This window comes from Narcine bancroftii, chromosome 9, assembly GCF_036971445.1.
Source record: "Narcine bancroftii isolate sNarBan1 chromosome 9, sNarBan1.hap1, whole genome shotgun sequence".
NCBI lineage: Eukaryota > Metazoa > Chordata > Chondrichthyes > Torpediniformes > Narcinidae > Narcine > Narcine bancroftii.
This window is the reverse complement of record NC_091477.1, coordinates 117,439,019-117,454,740: the sequence shown is the minus strand read 5'-3', so window position 1 is coordinate 117,454,740 and position 15,722 is coordinate 117,439,019. Positions and strand designations below refer to the sequence as shown.

Genomic DNA, 15,722 nt, shown 5'->3' with positions numbered 1-15,722 from the left:
CATCAATTTTCTTTTCATCTGAAATTAATTCTATATAAAAGTACTAAAGTCTAAGGCAATGAAAACAGTATTCAACTTGATCACTAATGCATGTCAATGGGTCTAAACATTGCACACAGCCCAATTCATCATTATTTCAATGTGCAACCAATCTCCAGAATTACAATTCTTATCAATGCTGAGTATTTCCATTAAAAGGTAAGTGGATTTTCTGCAATTTATAGCAATAATCTCAGTGTGCACTTCAGGGAAAATTGATGCACCTTCATTCCAAAGCTATTTGAAGGATTACAAGCAAATAAAACTTCCTATTTTTACACAATTAGATGCAAAGGTAAATTTAACCCCAATTTACAAGCTAGTTTTTCCGTAAGTTTGCACCTCACAGCAGTATCCTCTCAGCATTCGAAACGTGTCCTTATTACTTCCACTTTGTACTATAATTTTCCTGCTTAACCCATTTTGCATTGAGTATATTTCTGAAGCATCTGCAGGACTGCTGTTTACACTAAATGGCATGGAGCTGACAGCAAAAATGGGACTCATTGTGTACTTGCAGTAACCAGTAGCCCGTGAAATGAGGTGTTGGAAGGAATGTGGGTTTCAGAGAAGGTCAGCATTAACATGCAAGATTTCAGGATTCGACGATCTGGACAGCAACAACTGGGTCAACAGCAATGAGCGAAGAGGAAGGTTATCATTTCCACAGCGGTATGCCAAAGAAGGAGTCGTTGACATGCACCTTAAAATCCATACATTATCCTTACAAAGATCAAGGAGCAGAATTAGGCCATTCAGTCTATCCTGTCTGATCCATGCATTAAATCTTGCCTGAACACACCAAAGTGCTGGAGGAACTCAGCTGGTCTAATCAGCATCTATAGGAGACAAAGATATATTGCCGATGGTTCGGGCCTGAGCCCTTCTTCAAGGAAAAAAAAAATCAGAAATTCTGCTCATTCTTTGAAGAAGGGCTCAGGCTCAAACCATCGGCAATATATCTTTGTCTCCTATAGGCTGACTCAGGAAATGGCTGTCGAAAGCGGCAATCCAACAGACGACATGTGAGCCGAGCGGCCTGTTACCATAGGCCGCAACAGCAGAATCTAACCCAGCTGATCACCAGCAGCGGATTGCAGGAGGTCCAGTCTGAGCCAGCGGATCACGAGGCGACAATCTGCGGCTGGCAGATCACTAGCAACATATAAAAGGCGGAGCAGAGAGCCGAATGAACTCGGTGTCGACAGCATTCTCCCGGTGTGAGCCTCTTTCTTCGAGCAATAACCCTGAGCTGTAAGCGCAGCAGTGTGTTACAGTTCCTTATGTTATTTGCCACCAAAAAAAACTGATGTTGGAAATAATGTACTCATTTCAAATTTGTTTGAGCAATTTTCATCCACCTTTTGGGCGTTGTGGAAAATTCAGCAGGTAATCTGTGCAAACAAGTTCCTACATTGTGCAGCAAAAGGCTACCATATACTTCCCATGAGCCCTTTCTGTTTCCTGCCTCCTATATCTAATTGCATGCTCCCTACTTCCTCTTGACCAGCTGCCTCATCCAACTAGCTTCGTTCCCTTTGTTCCTTTTTCCAACCATCTTTTCCCAGTGGGGCAAACCTATCCCGAACCCAATACAAGTGATCCCTAAAGTTCCTCCATGAGTTCTGTGCTTTCACCCTTGAATATCGCTAATTCCTTCCTCATCCCATTGTAATTAGCCCTTCCCCAATTAATCACTTTCCCATTTCGTCCACAGAATGGCATCGAGATTCTTGGCAGTGCCGATGTTGCATACATCCAGCAAGTGGAGAGCATTGTTTCATAATCCCGATGTCCGCTTCTTGAAGTTGAGAGGCACGTCACTTGCCACCATATTTGAAAATGGCGATGTTGCCAGAGCTACTGTGACGGCAGCGCTGCCGCTGGTGCGGACCCGCAGGGAGTGCAGAGTGGAGACACAGCGCTCCCTCAGGGTGCGGCCGCCCAGTCTGACTGTCATCAGCTCTGTGCAGGCTTTGAACGACCTGTTAAAGGAGCCAACTGTAGTTTACAATCCCCTGACCATCGTGTCTGCACGTAAGATGGCGGTGTCTGTGATCAGCAGCTACCACAAGGGGGTTGCAGACTCCAGGGCAGCAGAGGACTGGCACAGAGCACCAGAAAACAGGGAGACCAAACCTCCCGCCCCCCCCCACCCCACCCAGGTTTGAGTAGAGGCAGAGAAGGCAACCTACAAGACGGTGACCGGCAGCAGACCAGTGAGGTGTTCTGCGGCTGAAGGACTCACTCAAGCAGCGGGTGTCAGTGACTCAAGGCGGGGAGTCTTCAGACTGGCTCAAAACTGGCTGAAGGGGGTACCAGGTATCAAAACCGGTGACGGGTTTTGATAAGGTGACGAGGGCGCTGAAGGATTCCTAATCGCATCAGAGGTTCTGATCTGGAGCCCAGGTTGCGTATGGCTTGGACTCGACTCTGTGTGACTGCAGAGGCTGTGGGAGCGCTGGAGGAGAATCCGCGGACACTCGGTGACTCTGGGGGGGGGGGGCGGAGGGAAACTCTCTTTCGCTTCTCTCTCTCTCTGTAAGAGGCGTTTTTTCTGCCGATGGCAAATTTGCCTGTTTTACAGCAGGCAAAAGGCAATTTCATGTAATGTGACACTGTTTTTATAACATGACAATAAATTTAATCTTAAATCTTGAACTGTGAATCAAATTCTTTGAAATAGCAAAAACATCAAAGTACAGCTAGTGTAGCAGTTATCACAATGCAGGTTCGATTCCCATACTGCTAGTAAGAAGTACGTAGATCCTCAATATGTCTGCATGGGATTCCTTCGGACAATGCCGTTTTCACCCACTCTTCAAAATGTATGGGGGTTGTAGGCTAATTTGGGCAGCTCGAACTCATGAGCTGGAAAGGCTTCTTACCGTCCTGCAGGTCTATTAAATTTAAATTTAATATCAATCCATTTCAAAAAAAATCTTTAAACTTTACATGAAGAAAAAAGAAAAAGTGCAACACATTCCACACTGAGATTTTCAGCCACATTCGCACCATGGCCACAGGGATATTTCCCCAATATTTTCAGCCTGGTATAAAGACATCCCATTAGATTCAAAAACTTGAACTAACAATTTGGGTGGCACTGTTGACATAATGGTTAGCGCAACACCTTTACAGTGTCAGCGATCGGGTCCAGGATTCAAATTCTGCGCCGTCTGTAAGGAGTTTGTACATTGTTCCTGTGTCTGCATTGGGGGCTCCGGTTTCCTCCAACCATTCAAAAATGTACTGGGAGTGTAAGTCAATTTGGGCAGCGCAGGCTCGTGGGCCAAAATAGCCTGTTACCGTGCTTTATATCTAAATTTAAAATTTTTAATCTAAATTTAAAAATTGGTGCAGGATTTCAATTAGACTGACCCTAGAGGGAGATAACGCAGTGAACTTCAGACAAGAAAAAGTCAAATTATAATTATAAGTTCCCGTTGTAGTAAAATGGGATTATCACTATAAGGGATAGCATAGACAGGAGGAACTGAATGGTCATAGTTTCACACAAGCACCATCACAAGTCACAGCCCAGTGACAATTTGATACATTGGAAAAACTGAGGGAAGGCTTATCACAGTATGTTTCAGAATCAAAACATTTGTAAAGACCTCGAGATTTTTAAAGGGAGAACCATTCTGACGGCTGGAGAGAAAGCGGCTTTTCTGGCCAGCCATTCTGCGGAATTCAGAGCAAAGAACGCTCTGTGGATGACTGGGCCTTTTCAGTTGATTGACCTGTGCCAGGAGGGTCTTTTGGGAAGCAAAATGCTTCATTTTGAATGTAACTAACAGTGAAGGTCACTTAGAGACTGGAGCCAAGGTCTTGGAAGCCTCGTGGAGGCCACCCAGTTCAAGCCTCACCTACAAAAAGCACCAGGAGTGTTATGACCACAGCTCACATGGATGGAGAGCAGGGGACTAGGATGGACATTTCTTCAAAGGCAACGCAAGGAGAGTCTGTCGCAGCCACAACTCCAGTCTTCCCATCAGTTCAATATTAATTCTGGGCATCAAATTTCAAACGCCTACGCTTCATCACTGATTTGAAAAGACTGAACTTTGAAGTCACTTTCTAGATTTTGACCTGGACTGTAATGGTTTGGGTCTATCTCTCACACACACATAGTTGGGGGACAGATTTAGTGTGAAGAATAGATTAAGATTAAGAAATAAAATTAGTATTTTAAAATTAAACACTATCTGGTTCATTGCCTATTCCTGCTCGTTACGCACAGTTCGTAACAGTACGTAACAACGTTAGAGCATAGAAATCTTCCTGCATTACCCCAGCAGAAAAAAAAACATTTATTAACTATTCCCTCAGCCCCAACAAGCATAGATTCCAACACACAATGACAAAACCACTTTTTATCTGTAAAGAAAGGTTATGTGAATGATTAAAGTATACAGCATTTAAGATATATGTTATTCATAAGTTCACACAAGGTAGCAACACCAATTAAATTCTTGATGTAATATCCGGTATATTCATAGATTTACATTACCTCCAAACGTCTGCAGTACAACAGCCCTAGAAGTTCTCAATGGCTCAGTCTATTTATCCGATGAATGGCTTTGGTCAGTGCCCATCAATAATTAAACTGGTCATTTTCCTTACCCAAGCCTGATGGCTCAGATACAAAAAGATTCTCTTCTGAAAATGCAATGGCCTAAACATATCGACTGTGAGAGAGAGAATACGTGCTGAGGGAATCCTATATTAAAAAACATCCATCACTAATCCACACATCCCACCCTCCACGGTGATTCTTCAGGCGTCTCTGATAAGCAACCTCTTACCTTTGATGGGTTGATGACAATATTTCGGGCTGAGCCGTGTTCGTCCCCAGAGAAGGCAGGCTGATTATTGAACCCCTGCTTTACATTCACTGCCGTCAACTCATCCTGCAAAACCAGAGACAACGGGTCAGATCTATCAATTTAGAAGTGCAACATGCCACAATGATGATTGAACAGGAGCCTCTTGTCTAACTCCTGTAGTTCATTAAGCCAAGAATTTAATTGTCCAGGATACAAAGAGCAATGTATAAACTAATGTTTTCAGTCATGACTGGAAGAATCAAAATACAGTAGAAATCCGAAAATTTGGTCTGCTCGGGAATTGTGCCGGTCGCCTATTTCGGATTCTTGGGCAGTACTTTTAAAATTCAAATGGAAGGAGGGATTTTTTTTAAATTTTGATCATTTATTCAGTTGCAAATACAGCATGTTTCATTTATCAAAACCAGCAGCTTTAAAGAAAAATAAAGTCAACAAACATGGTCACTTTTGCCATTATGCATCTGTGGTGCTTATGCGTACATGCTGTTATGGGCCCAGAGGGCCCCAAAACCCAGCAGCAATAAAAATTCACCAAGACAAATGGTTACATAAACAAAAGTTGTTTTTAATTATCTTTAAACATAAAAGCAGGATCAAACTCATATTACTATCAACTTAACCCCCTTCTAAACCTAAGCTCACGTGTATGCAATGTGTGTGTAAGTTCAGAAAAGTTCTTTGATTCACAGTCCAATCTCACTTCTCCAATTCTTATTCTGTGCACAGAATTTAACATTTATGAATCTTCACCAGGTGCTTGAAAGGTAAATGGTTACTGCTCATGAAGGTTCTTGTCAGCTTACAGAAAGAGATTTGTAGCTCATTGGTCACAAACTGGACTCAGAAAACTGTGGCTCGGACCCAATCTTCTGAGTTCATTCATCTGTTATTTTCCCAAAATAATAATCCATTACTCCACAGCGTGTCCAATTAACACTTACTTGTGAAGTCTCTATAGGCATTCTTCAAAGTTTTTCCACAGGCATCTGGAGCCTGGACTGTCTGGCTTGAGCAGAGCTCCAGCATTTTAAATGAGATCTGTATTGAAGTGTTAGCATCTGTGTACCCCAACTAATAATTCCACAATACACACACAAAGTCCAGATTCTCGGGTGGTCTGGATTTCTGGGCTTTGACTACAGCACAAAGAATGCAAAGAGAGAAAACTTACTGAATTACTGCATCACTTTACAAAGGTCAGATTCAAAGTTCAAATTTATTGTCAGGAGTACATACATGGCATCATATACAGCCCTGAGATTCTTTTTCCTGTGGGCCAGACAGAATTTCTACTTAAACAGTAGTGCAAAAGAAAAACTACTCAATAAAAGATACAAAGAGAAAAAAGAAATATAAGGAAGAAGGAAGTGCAAACAATACACAAAATAAATTATGGGCAGTGCAAGAGTCCTTAAATGAGTCCCTGGTTGAGGTTGTTGTCGAGGAGTCTGATGGTGGAGGGGTAGCAGCTGTTCCTGAACCTGCAGGTGCGAGTCTTGTGGCATCTATACCTCTTTCCTGATGGCAGCAGCGAGAACAGAGCGTGTGCTTGGTGGTGTGGATCCTTGATGACCGTTGCTGCTCTCCAAAGGCAACGTTCCCTATAGATGTTCTCTATAGTGGGGATGGTTTTTCTTGTGATGCACTGAGCTGTGTCCACTAGCTTTTGCAGGGCTTTCCTCTCAGAGCTATTGGTGACCCCATGATGCAGCCGATCAGCACACCTTCCACTACACATCTGTGGAAGTTTCCCAAGGTTTACAATGACATACCGAACCTCCGCAACCTCCTGAGGAAGTAGAGATGATGACATGCTTTCCTAATGATGACATTCGTGTGTTGGCTCCAGAATAGTCCTCTGAAATAGTGACTCCAGAGATTTAAGTTTCCTCACTTTCTCCACCTCTGATTAGGGTGGCCAAATTTACCAGAATGGAGGAGTCTTTCAGAGGGGGGCGCTGTTGTCCCTCACCAATTATGCGCGAGTGCGGACTCAAAAAGAAACAATGCCAAGCACGCCGCATTTAACGGTAAGTGCCTTCTCTGCACCTTAATTTTTCCTCCATTTGGGAGTGCCGGACAAATTATCATCCAGCACTGGATGGAGGGCAGAAGGCTCAAAAGCCAGGATGTCCAGCCTAAAACCAGACATCTGGCCACCTTACCTCTGATCCCCCAATGATCACTGGATCACACACCTCTTGTTTTCCCCTCCTGAAATCCAAAATCAGCTCCTCAGTTTTGGTGACATGGAGTGCGAGGCTGATGTTGGTGCTTCATTCAGCTAAGTTTTCAATCTTCCTCCTAAATGCTGACTTAACACCCCCGTCATAGTAACCAACTCACGAAGATGGAAAAATATTGATTCCTTTTTTTGCAGAATGAACCTGGAGTTTGACCTATTGACCCATAATCTGCCAGGAAAATTAGCTCTGTGTCACAAATAGATCACGAGCAAATATAGACTTGTTTTTAGTTCCATTTTGAATGTGACATTCGTAATGTTGCTTTTGTATCTCTTTTTGTTTCCATACGAGCCCCTTGCCTGGTGCATTGGTAGGAAATGGTAATCTGAAGTCACTGCCAAGCAGTACATAATTCTTGTGAAGTTCCAGCATTGTTGAATTATCGCTGGGAGTCTCAGGCAGTACCAGAAGAGCTGCTAATCCATTTGACAGAAAGGTCAACGCCACACCTGTGCCTCAACTCTTCACAACAGCTTGAAATACATGTAACTGAGTCAGTTGCAGCCCAGAGACCTGTGTCTTTTAACATCATTATCTCACCCTCCAAAAAGCTCTTCAACCATCAACAATAATCACATTCTATGCCCCACTTAATTAGCCTTTATTTGGAATTCACAATAGTGTTCCTTTTCAAAAATAAAACCTATTTTATCCAATTACAAATGCACCTTTTGTATTAGGAAAGAGGTCTAGGTGTCACGTGACTTGCACAATCAGGTCTACCCCTCCACCACCAGATTCCTCAATAATAACTCAATCATGGATTTATTTAAGGATTCCGACTTTTCCACTTTTCTTTTTTCCTCTGTATTGCAGTCAGATTGTTTACATGTGTACATCGTGTACAGTTTTTATGCATTACCAATAAGTGGTAATTCTGCCTTGCCTGCAGGAAAAAGAATCTCATGGTTGTATGTGATGCCATCTACTTTTTCTGACAATAAATCTGAAACAATAAAATCTGCAGATGCTGTGACTGGGGTAAACACACAAAAGTGCTGGAGAAACTCAGCAGGTCCCACTGTGTCCACAGGAGGCAAAGCTATCTCGCCAACATTTCGTGAGTGACCCCTTCATCAAGGTATGAGCAAAAAAAAGCAGATTTCATGTAGATTTTTTCTTTTCAAGAGTGATCCTGTGCAAGTCAGAGAAGAGCACGTTTGTGTTAGCGAGCATCTCAATTCTTACCAGTTTATCAAAAAAAAATCAAGGCAAAATGAGAACATGGACTCCAAACCGGGAGAAAGCCAATTCCAACAAAAAAAGAACCAAATTATTTAAAAGTTCACTGAAAGCAGCCCCTGCAAGATGATTCACAAAGAAATGGAAATGCTTTTTTTTTGTTTAAAAAAAGATTCAGAGAACACCCAATCCCACAAAGGAAAAGGTTGGATGGCCAAATCTTGAGATCATGCATCATAAAGATGTGTGGAGAATACAATGTTACTTGGAAATTTTTATATTCTTTTTAAAATATAGACATACAGCAGGGTAACGGGCCCTACTGGCCCACAAGTCCATGTCTCCCAATTACACACAATTGGCCTACAACCCCGATACGTTGTGAAGGGTGGGAGGAAACCAGAACACTAGAGAAAATCCACACAGACGCAGGAAAAACATACAAACTCCTTACAGACGGCGCCCAATTTGAACCCCAGTCACTGGCTCTGTAACAGTGTTACACTAAACCGCCGCGCTAACTGTATGGCCCTTGTGTGAGATACTGGAGCAAAAATGAAGGTGAGCACAGCAAGCATACAAGTAATTGAAAGGGGAATTAGTAAAGTTGAGAGTATGTGAGAAAACACTGGCATAACATTAATTAAATAAAATCCGTAATACTTTTAAGTACAGTATATGAAAACCAAGACAACAACTACAAGTAGAGGCTCTTCAGGACAAGAAAGAAAACCTCTGCCTGGCAGTTGTAATTATGGGCAAAATTCTTTGAGAATGCAAAAGAATGGTACATTTAAGAAGGTAAAATATTGGATTGGATAAACATTGAAGAGAGAATAAAAAGGAAGCTATAGAAGTATTTATAATTACAATGTTCAAAAAATATTTGGACAGATATATGGATTGGAAGGATTCAGAAGATGTGGACCAAATCCAGCTAAATGGGACTATCTTTGAATGCCAAAGAGGCCTGCACAAATGAGTTGGGCTGAAGGGCCAGTTCCGTGCTAATATGACCAATTGACTCTTGTAAGGAGGAGTTTCAACATATTTTAAAATGATTGGACACGGCTTATTGTCAAAAATAAATTAAGATCCCAATGTATCCAAGATATTGTTACAAATGTTGATTCTCATTAATAGCAATTAACATGGACTCAATACTCAGTTCCTTTCCTTGTGTAATAAGATTAAAGATTATTTTATTGTCATGTAATAAAGCAGATGTAGTATTACACAAAATTGCATTTTGTCTGCCGCAAGGCAGAAAACGGTTCTGACGCCCCTTTCTGTCAGAGAAAGAGAAGCAAAAGAGAGTCCCTTCAGAGTCATGGAATGTCCTTGGATTTCCCTCAATGCTCCCGCAGCCTCTGTAGCCACACACACTTCTGTTCAACCCGAGCACCAGATCCAAACCTCCGACATAAGCAGAAAGCTTTCAGCCCCTTGGACACCCCTCCTGTCCTCGGTACCCTCTTGCCCCCCAATTTCTGAAACCTGGTACACCCTTCAGCCAGTCTCCAGCAGTCCACAGCCTGGTGGGAGTCCTTTGATTGCAAGTCACGAGCTTATGTTTCAAACTTGAATGCAGGGAGTGCAATAAAAAAAAAAATACATCGGATATAAAAATTGGCCTTGTGCTTAGGACCAAGGTAGAAAACTGCAGGGTGTAAGAAAATATTGAATAGTTGGTCAATTGGGACAGAGAAGGGCAAGATCATGTATATGGCGAAGAAACACAAGTAAAATCAAAAAATACTGAGGTGTGCAGAAGAGCAAAGGACATGAAAGCCTATACCCATAGATGCTTACAAAGGCTGTAGAACAAGTTCAAAAGGAAGATTAAACAGGCTTACAAGATGCTTTCTTTCATTAACTGAAGCACAAGATAAAAGAGCAGGTTGATCACATTGGAAATGGGAAAGAAGACAACACTAATTAGGTCATCGTTTGAGTGCAGTCACTACATTATGATAAAAATGTAACTGCACTGAAGAGGCTGCAGAGGGGATATACACAAACCTTAGTCGAGAAAAGAGAAGCTTTGATTGGATTAATTAGGGTAACTTCTTTTGGAACTAGAGGCTCAGAGGAAACTAAATTGGAATGTATAAAATTACAAGAGGCAAAAACAATCTAAATAATGTGGTCCTACTTCTCACAGCTAAAAGTGAAAGAGATTTAAATTAACCAGTATAAGCAGTGGTGGGAGTAAAACACGAAAATCTGCGGACATTGCGATTGAAGTAAAAACATAATGCTGGAGAAACTCAGCAGGTCAAACAGTGTCTTTTATATAGCAAGGATACAAGTACATAACCAATGTTTCAGACTTCAGTAAAATGTACGCAAGCACCTGAATAATGGTGGGGAACAAACCAGATGGCACTAACATCGGCCTCTCCAATTTCTGCTATCCTACTCCCTGTTCTCCCTCTCTTCTCTATCCCTGTCTTCTTTTGTCCAGCCCTCCACCCCTTTTCCCTCTCCATTCACACAGCCATCCCCCCTCACCCCTGTTTGCTGGTGTGCCCTCCCTCTCTTATCCACTTCTTACCTCCCATGGAGCTACAGATCTCAATTGGAAGGTGACATTAGTCTGCATGGTTCTTTTCCATTCATCACACACATGATGGGCCAAATGGTCTCTTGTTACTCCCTAATTTTGTGTGCTTCAAGTTTAAAGAAGCATCCTTTCCCCAACCAACCAACCACCACCAACCCCCACCAACCCAATTCAGGTTTACATCCAAAGTCACTATGAAACAAATTAAATATTCCTCATTCCAACTGAGATGGTGCTTGTTTGGCTGAACTCAGCCTGGTTTTGCCTTGGTTCCAAATCTAGGACCCACTATCCATCCAGAATAATTATCTGTCACTCCTGACTTTGACTGGAGTCATGGCAACTGGAGCAGAGGCATGATGGGAATTCCACCATGGCAACTGGAGCAGAAGTATAATGGGAGTTGAATCGTGGCACTGGAGCCGATACATGATGGGAATTCCACCGTACTAACTGAAGCGAAGGCATGATGGGAATTCCACCATGTCAACTGGAGCAGAGGCATGATGGGAATTCCACCACAGCACTGGAGGTGAGGCATGATGGGAATTCCACTATGGCATTCCCACACCAGCCAGACTTCAGTTAACCAACTTGGCAATGAACAGGAGCAAGCATTTGTTTTCATTCCGATATGAACTAACAAACTTTATTAGTACTAACAAAGGAACATCAATGAAAAATTAACAGATAATGGTAAATTCAAAATAATAGTTTTTATTAAACTATTAATAACACAACATTTCTTGCTTATCTCTAGACTTAACCCTAAATTTAACTCCACTATGAGCAAATGTAAACGTGTGTGTATTAAAGTACAAAACCATTACAGTTTAAACTAGATTCTGAAAATGTCAATTTTAAAGTCCAGTTTCAAATATCTTCTTAACTTCAGGATCCTTTTAAATCGCAATTCTTAAGTAAATATAAACATTATATTTTCAGATTTAATTAAACTCAAGTCTTTCAGAGAAATATTCTTCAAGCAGGAGTGGCCATCTTCTGGGCACAAATTAGGCTGCTTCTCTTTTCTCAAAAGAGCAGTCCTCTCTTTCCAGGATGTCAATTTTCAGATCTTCTGTCTTATGTCCAGTTTACTTCCATGATGAGGCTGCACTCTATTTTCAAAAGAGCAGTTGGAAAGTGGTCTTCCTTTAAAAATCCACTTTTTCAGTATTCCTCTTTGATGAGGTAACACATAACAACACTTATTCCAGTTACTGTAATTCAACCCTTTCTTTCACAAGGGTCCAACTCCTGTGCATGTCCAGTAGGGTCCGAACGGATTTAAAATATCTTAATTTGCCAATTTCCAAAATTCATGTGACATTACATCATCAATGTGATCATCTACATTCTTGGAAACCATGTGACCATGTACTGGAAATTTTTAACATTTGTCATCTCCAGTTTCTTGGAAATCATGTGGCCTTCATAAGTCTGGCTTGCAGATGTCACGACTCCAAAAGATAACCTCACCTCTGAATGTATTGCATGGGAATGTTATCCTGTACCAGCCCATTAGAAATACATTTACAATATCTTAACTCTATCACTTAATTTACCAAGATATTTTTATATGAAATATAGCTCAACATTAACCTAAATATTAACACAGATCATGACAACTCTTAATTAATTTGTCAACTGTAAAATTTATGCTTACCTGCAAAAAGCAGTTAGATAATTCATGGAAACAATGAGAAATTTGACAAGATACATGTTTAAAGACAGGAGCTCAAGCTCTGATTTGTCAACACAATACGTCACCAAGTCAAAATGGACACTGCAGGCTGAAGGACTATTCCAGTAAAACTCAATTAATCCATCATTTGACTATTTGGAAGGGTGACACAGTTAGCATAGTGGTCAGCACAACACTATTACAGAGCCAGGGACCTGGGTTCAAATCTGGTGCTGTCTGTCAGGAGTTTGCACGTTCTCACCATACCTGCATGAATTTCCTTCAGACGCTCTGTTTTCCTCTCACCATTTTAAAATGTTCCGCGAGTTGTTGTTGGTTGATTGTGTGCCAAAAGGGTCTGTTATCATCCTGTAGGTCTAAATTTGTTTTAAATCCCAATGCTTTGGCATCTAGCTCACCTGGTTCCATCTCCCATTCTCCTATCAACTCGCCTGCTTCCAAATTCCAAATTCTATGGTTCCATCCACTCAACTGGTTTCCATTCCTGATGCTCTCCAAAAACCTATCGAGTTCACTGGGAAATTTACCATTCTACCGTGTAGCATTTTTAAAAAAGTTACCTGATAGAACAGTAGGGCATTGAAGAATTAGTAGAAATGAATTTCAATGCGGTCCAGAAAAGCTGTCGGTCAAATTTCTATGATTTATAACAATTTTGTATTCGGTGAAGAAGCTGAAATTTTTCCACTGCCCTAACTACACTCTCCCATTCTTCTTTGGCTTGGCTTCGCGGACGAAGACTTATGGAGGGGGTAAAAAGTCCACGTCAGCTGCAGGCTCGTTTGTGGCTGACAGGTCCGATGCGGGACAGGCAGACACGGTTGCAGCGGTTGCAGGGGAAAATTGGTGGGTTGGGGTTGGGTGTTGGGTTTTTCCTCCTTTGCCTTTTGTCAGTGAGGTGGGCTCTGCGGTCTTCTTCAAAGGAGGTTGCTGCTCGCCAAACTGAGGCGCCAAGATGCACGGTTTGAGGCGTTATCAGCCCACTGGCGGTGGTCAATGTGGCAGGCACCAAGAGATTTCTTTAGGCAGTCCTTGTACCTTTTCTTTGGTGCTCCTCTGTCACGGTGGCCAGTGGAGAGCTCGCCATATAACACGATCTTGGGAAGGCGATGGTCCTCCATTCTGGAGACGTGACCCATCCAGCGCACTCTCCCATAACCATGAGAGATTTCACTCCTAAGTCCTTGTTCCAAAGGACACAAGGATGACAACAGTTCAAGGAAGTTCTCAAGGGAAACTGGGGATGGGGAATATGCACTTTCATTGAAATAAGTGCTACACATCACATGAATAGAAGTAAACTACTGCAATAAGGGTAATGTATGAGGTGCAGCAGGCCAAGTTATATACAGCACATTCCCAGCATTTTTTTTGTGGAATCAGCTGAAGGATCAAGAATGGGAAGAGTCAAGGCAAAATCAATTCAAAATGTTCCCATGGGATCTTAGATATTCAAACTGGGGGAAAACTGGATTGTCTAAAATCCCATTCAAGAGCAGGCATGCTTGACTGTGCTATTCAGCCCATTGAGTCTAACCAACTATTTAATCATGAGCTAATCCATTCTCCCACTCAGCCGCACTGTGCCAGCTTCTCTCCATAACTTTTAATGTCCTGGCTAATCAGGAGGCCTATCAATCTCTCCAATTGTAGTATAATATACAAAGGAGCTGGAGAAACCCAGCAGGTCACACATATTTGACTGCGCAACCCTGTGACACTGGAATAATTGTCTCGATTTATGAGCTCAATTCTCTTCAGAGATACTTCACCAGCATTTTTCATCAAGAGTTCTAGAGAGCGTCCTGGCTGGCTGCATCACACTGTGATACGGTTGCTGCAGAGAAATGGATGGGTAGACCAAAAGAGTGAAAGAGAAGATCACTGTAGCCTCCCTCCCTGCTCCATCCACGTGATCTACAGGGATCATTGTCAAAAGAGAGTGTGCAAAAATCACTGAGGGCCCCTTCCACCTCACACACAGCACCTTTGAGCTGCTCCCATCAGAGATACACGAGTATCAGAGCCGGAATGACCAGGCTGAGGAACAGCTTCCCATGGGCAATGAATCTGCTAAACAATCAAAGGAACTGCTCACACTAACCATCTGAAATTCTCATATTTCTAAAGTAATATTTATTTATTTGGACATATGAATACTTCTATTGATTGTCCGAATGTGTGTTATGTCTGGTTGTGTGTTTTGCACTGAGGACTGGAGACAGTTTCCTTGAGTTGTACTTTGTACAATCAGATGACTCGCCAAGGCAAATAGCGCCTTTGGAAGACTACACAAAAGAGTCTGGAAAAACAACCAACTGAAAAACCTCACAAAGATAAGCGTATACAGAGCCGTTGTCATACCCACACTCCTGTTCGGCTCCGAATCATGGGTCCTCTACCGGCACCACCTACGGCTCCTAGAACGCTTCCACCAGCGTTGTCTCCGCTCCATCCTCAACATCCATTGGAGCGCTTACACCCCTAACGTCGAAGTACTCGAGATGGCAGAGGTCGACAGCATCGAGTCCACGCTGCTGAAGATCCAGCTGCGCTGGATGGGTCACGTCTCCAGAATGGAGGACCATCGCCTTCCCAAGATCGTGTTATATGGCGAGCTCTCCACTGGCCACCGTGACAGAGGTGCACCAAAGAAAAGGTACAAGGACTGCCTAAAGAAATCTCTTGGTGCCTGCCACATTGACCACCGCCAGTGGGCTGATAACGCCTCAAACCGTGCATCTTGGCGCCTCACAGTTTGGCGGGCAGCAACCTCCTTTGAAGAAGACCGCAGAGCCCACCTCACTGACAAAAGGCAAAGGAGGAAAAACCCAACACCCAACCCCAACCAACCAATTTTCCCTTGCAACCGCTGCAATCGTGTCTGCCTGTCCCGCATCGGACTTGTCAGCCACAAACGAGCCTGCAGCTGACGTGGACTTTTTATCCCCTCCATAAATCTTCATCCGCGAAGCCAAGCCAAAGAAGAAGCTTAACGACTTGTGACTTGGAAGAAGTATTCCAGCTGGCACCTTTACATCCATTTAAGAGGGGAGATTGCTTTAACTTTATCTCCCATGTGTTAAAGATAGAATTCAGCCAATCGATCCCTCCTCCCTCCTTACCCCCAC

The 15,722-nt window shown here is 42.6% G+C and overlaps 1 protein-coding gene across 4 annotated transcripts in view; it reads right to left on the bottom strand.

The window, feature by feature from the left end:
* Positions 1-15,722, bottom strand: part of LOC138742700 (mediator of RNA polymerase II transcription subunit 12-like protein) — a 404,210-nt gene that overhangs the window by 358,127 nt on the left and 30,361 nt on the right. For all 4 annotated transcript variants that reach the window (XM_069897449.1, XM_069897451.1, XM_069897452.1 and 1 more), the window contains exon 3: positions 4,851-4,955. In XM_069897449.1, coding sequence (XP_069753550.1) covers positions 4,851-4,955 — 105 coding nt within the window. The remainder of the gene's footprint in view (positions 1-4,850; positions 4,956-15,722) is intronic.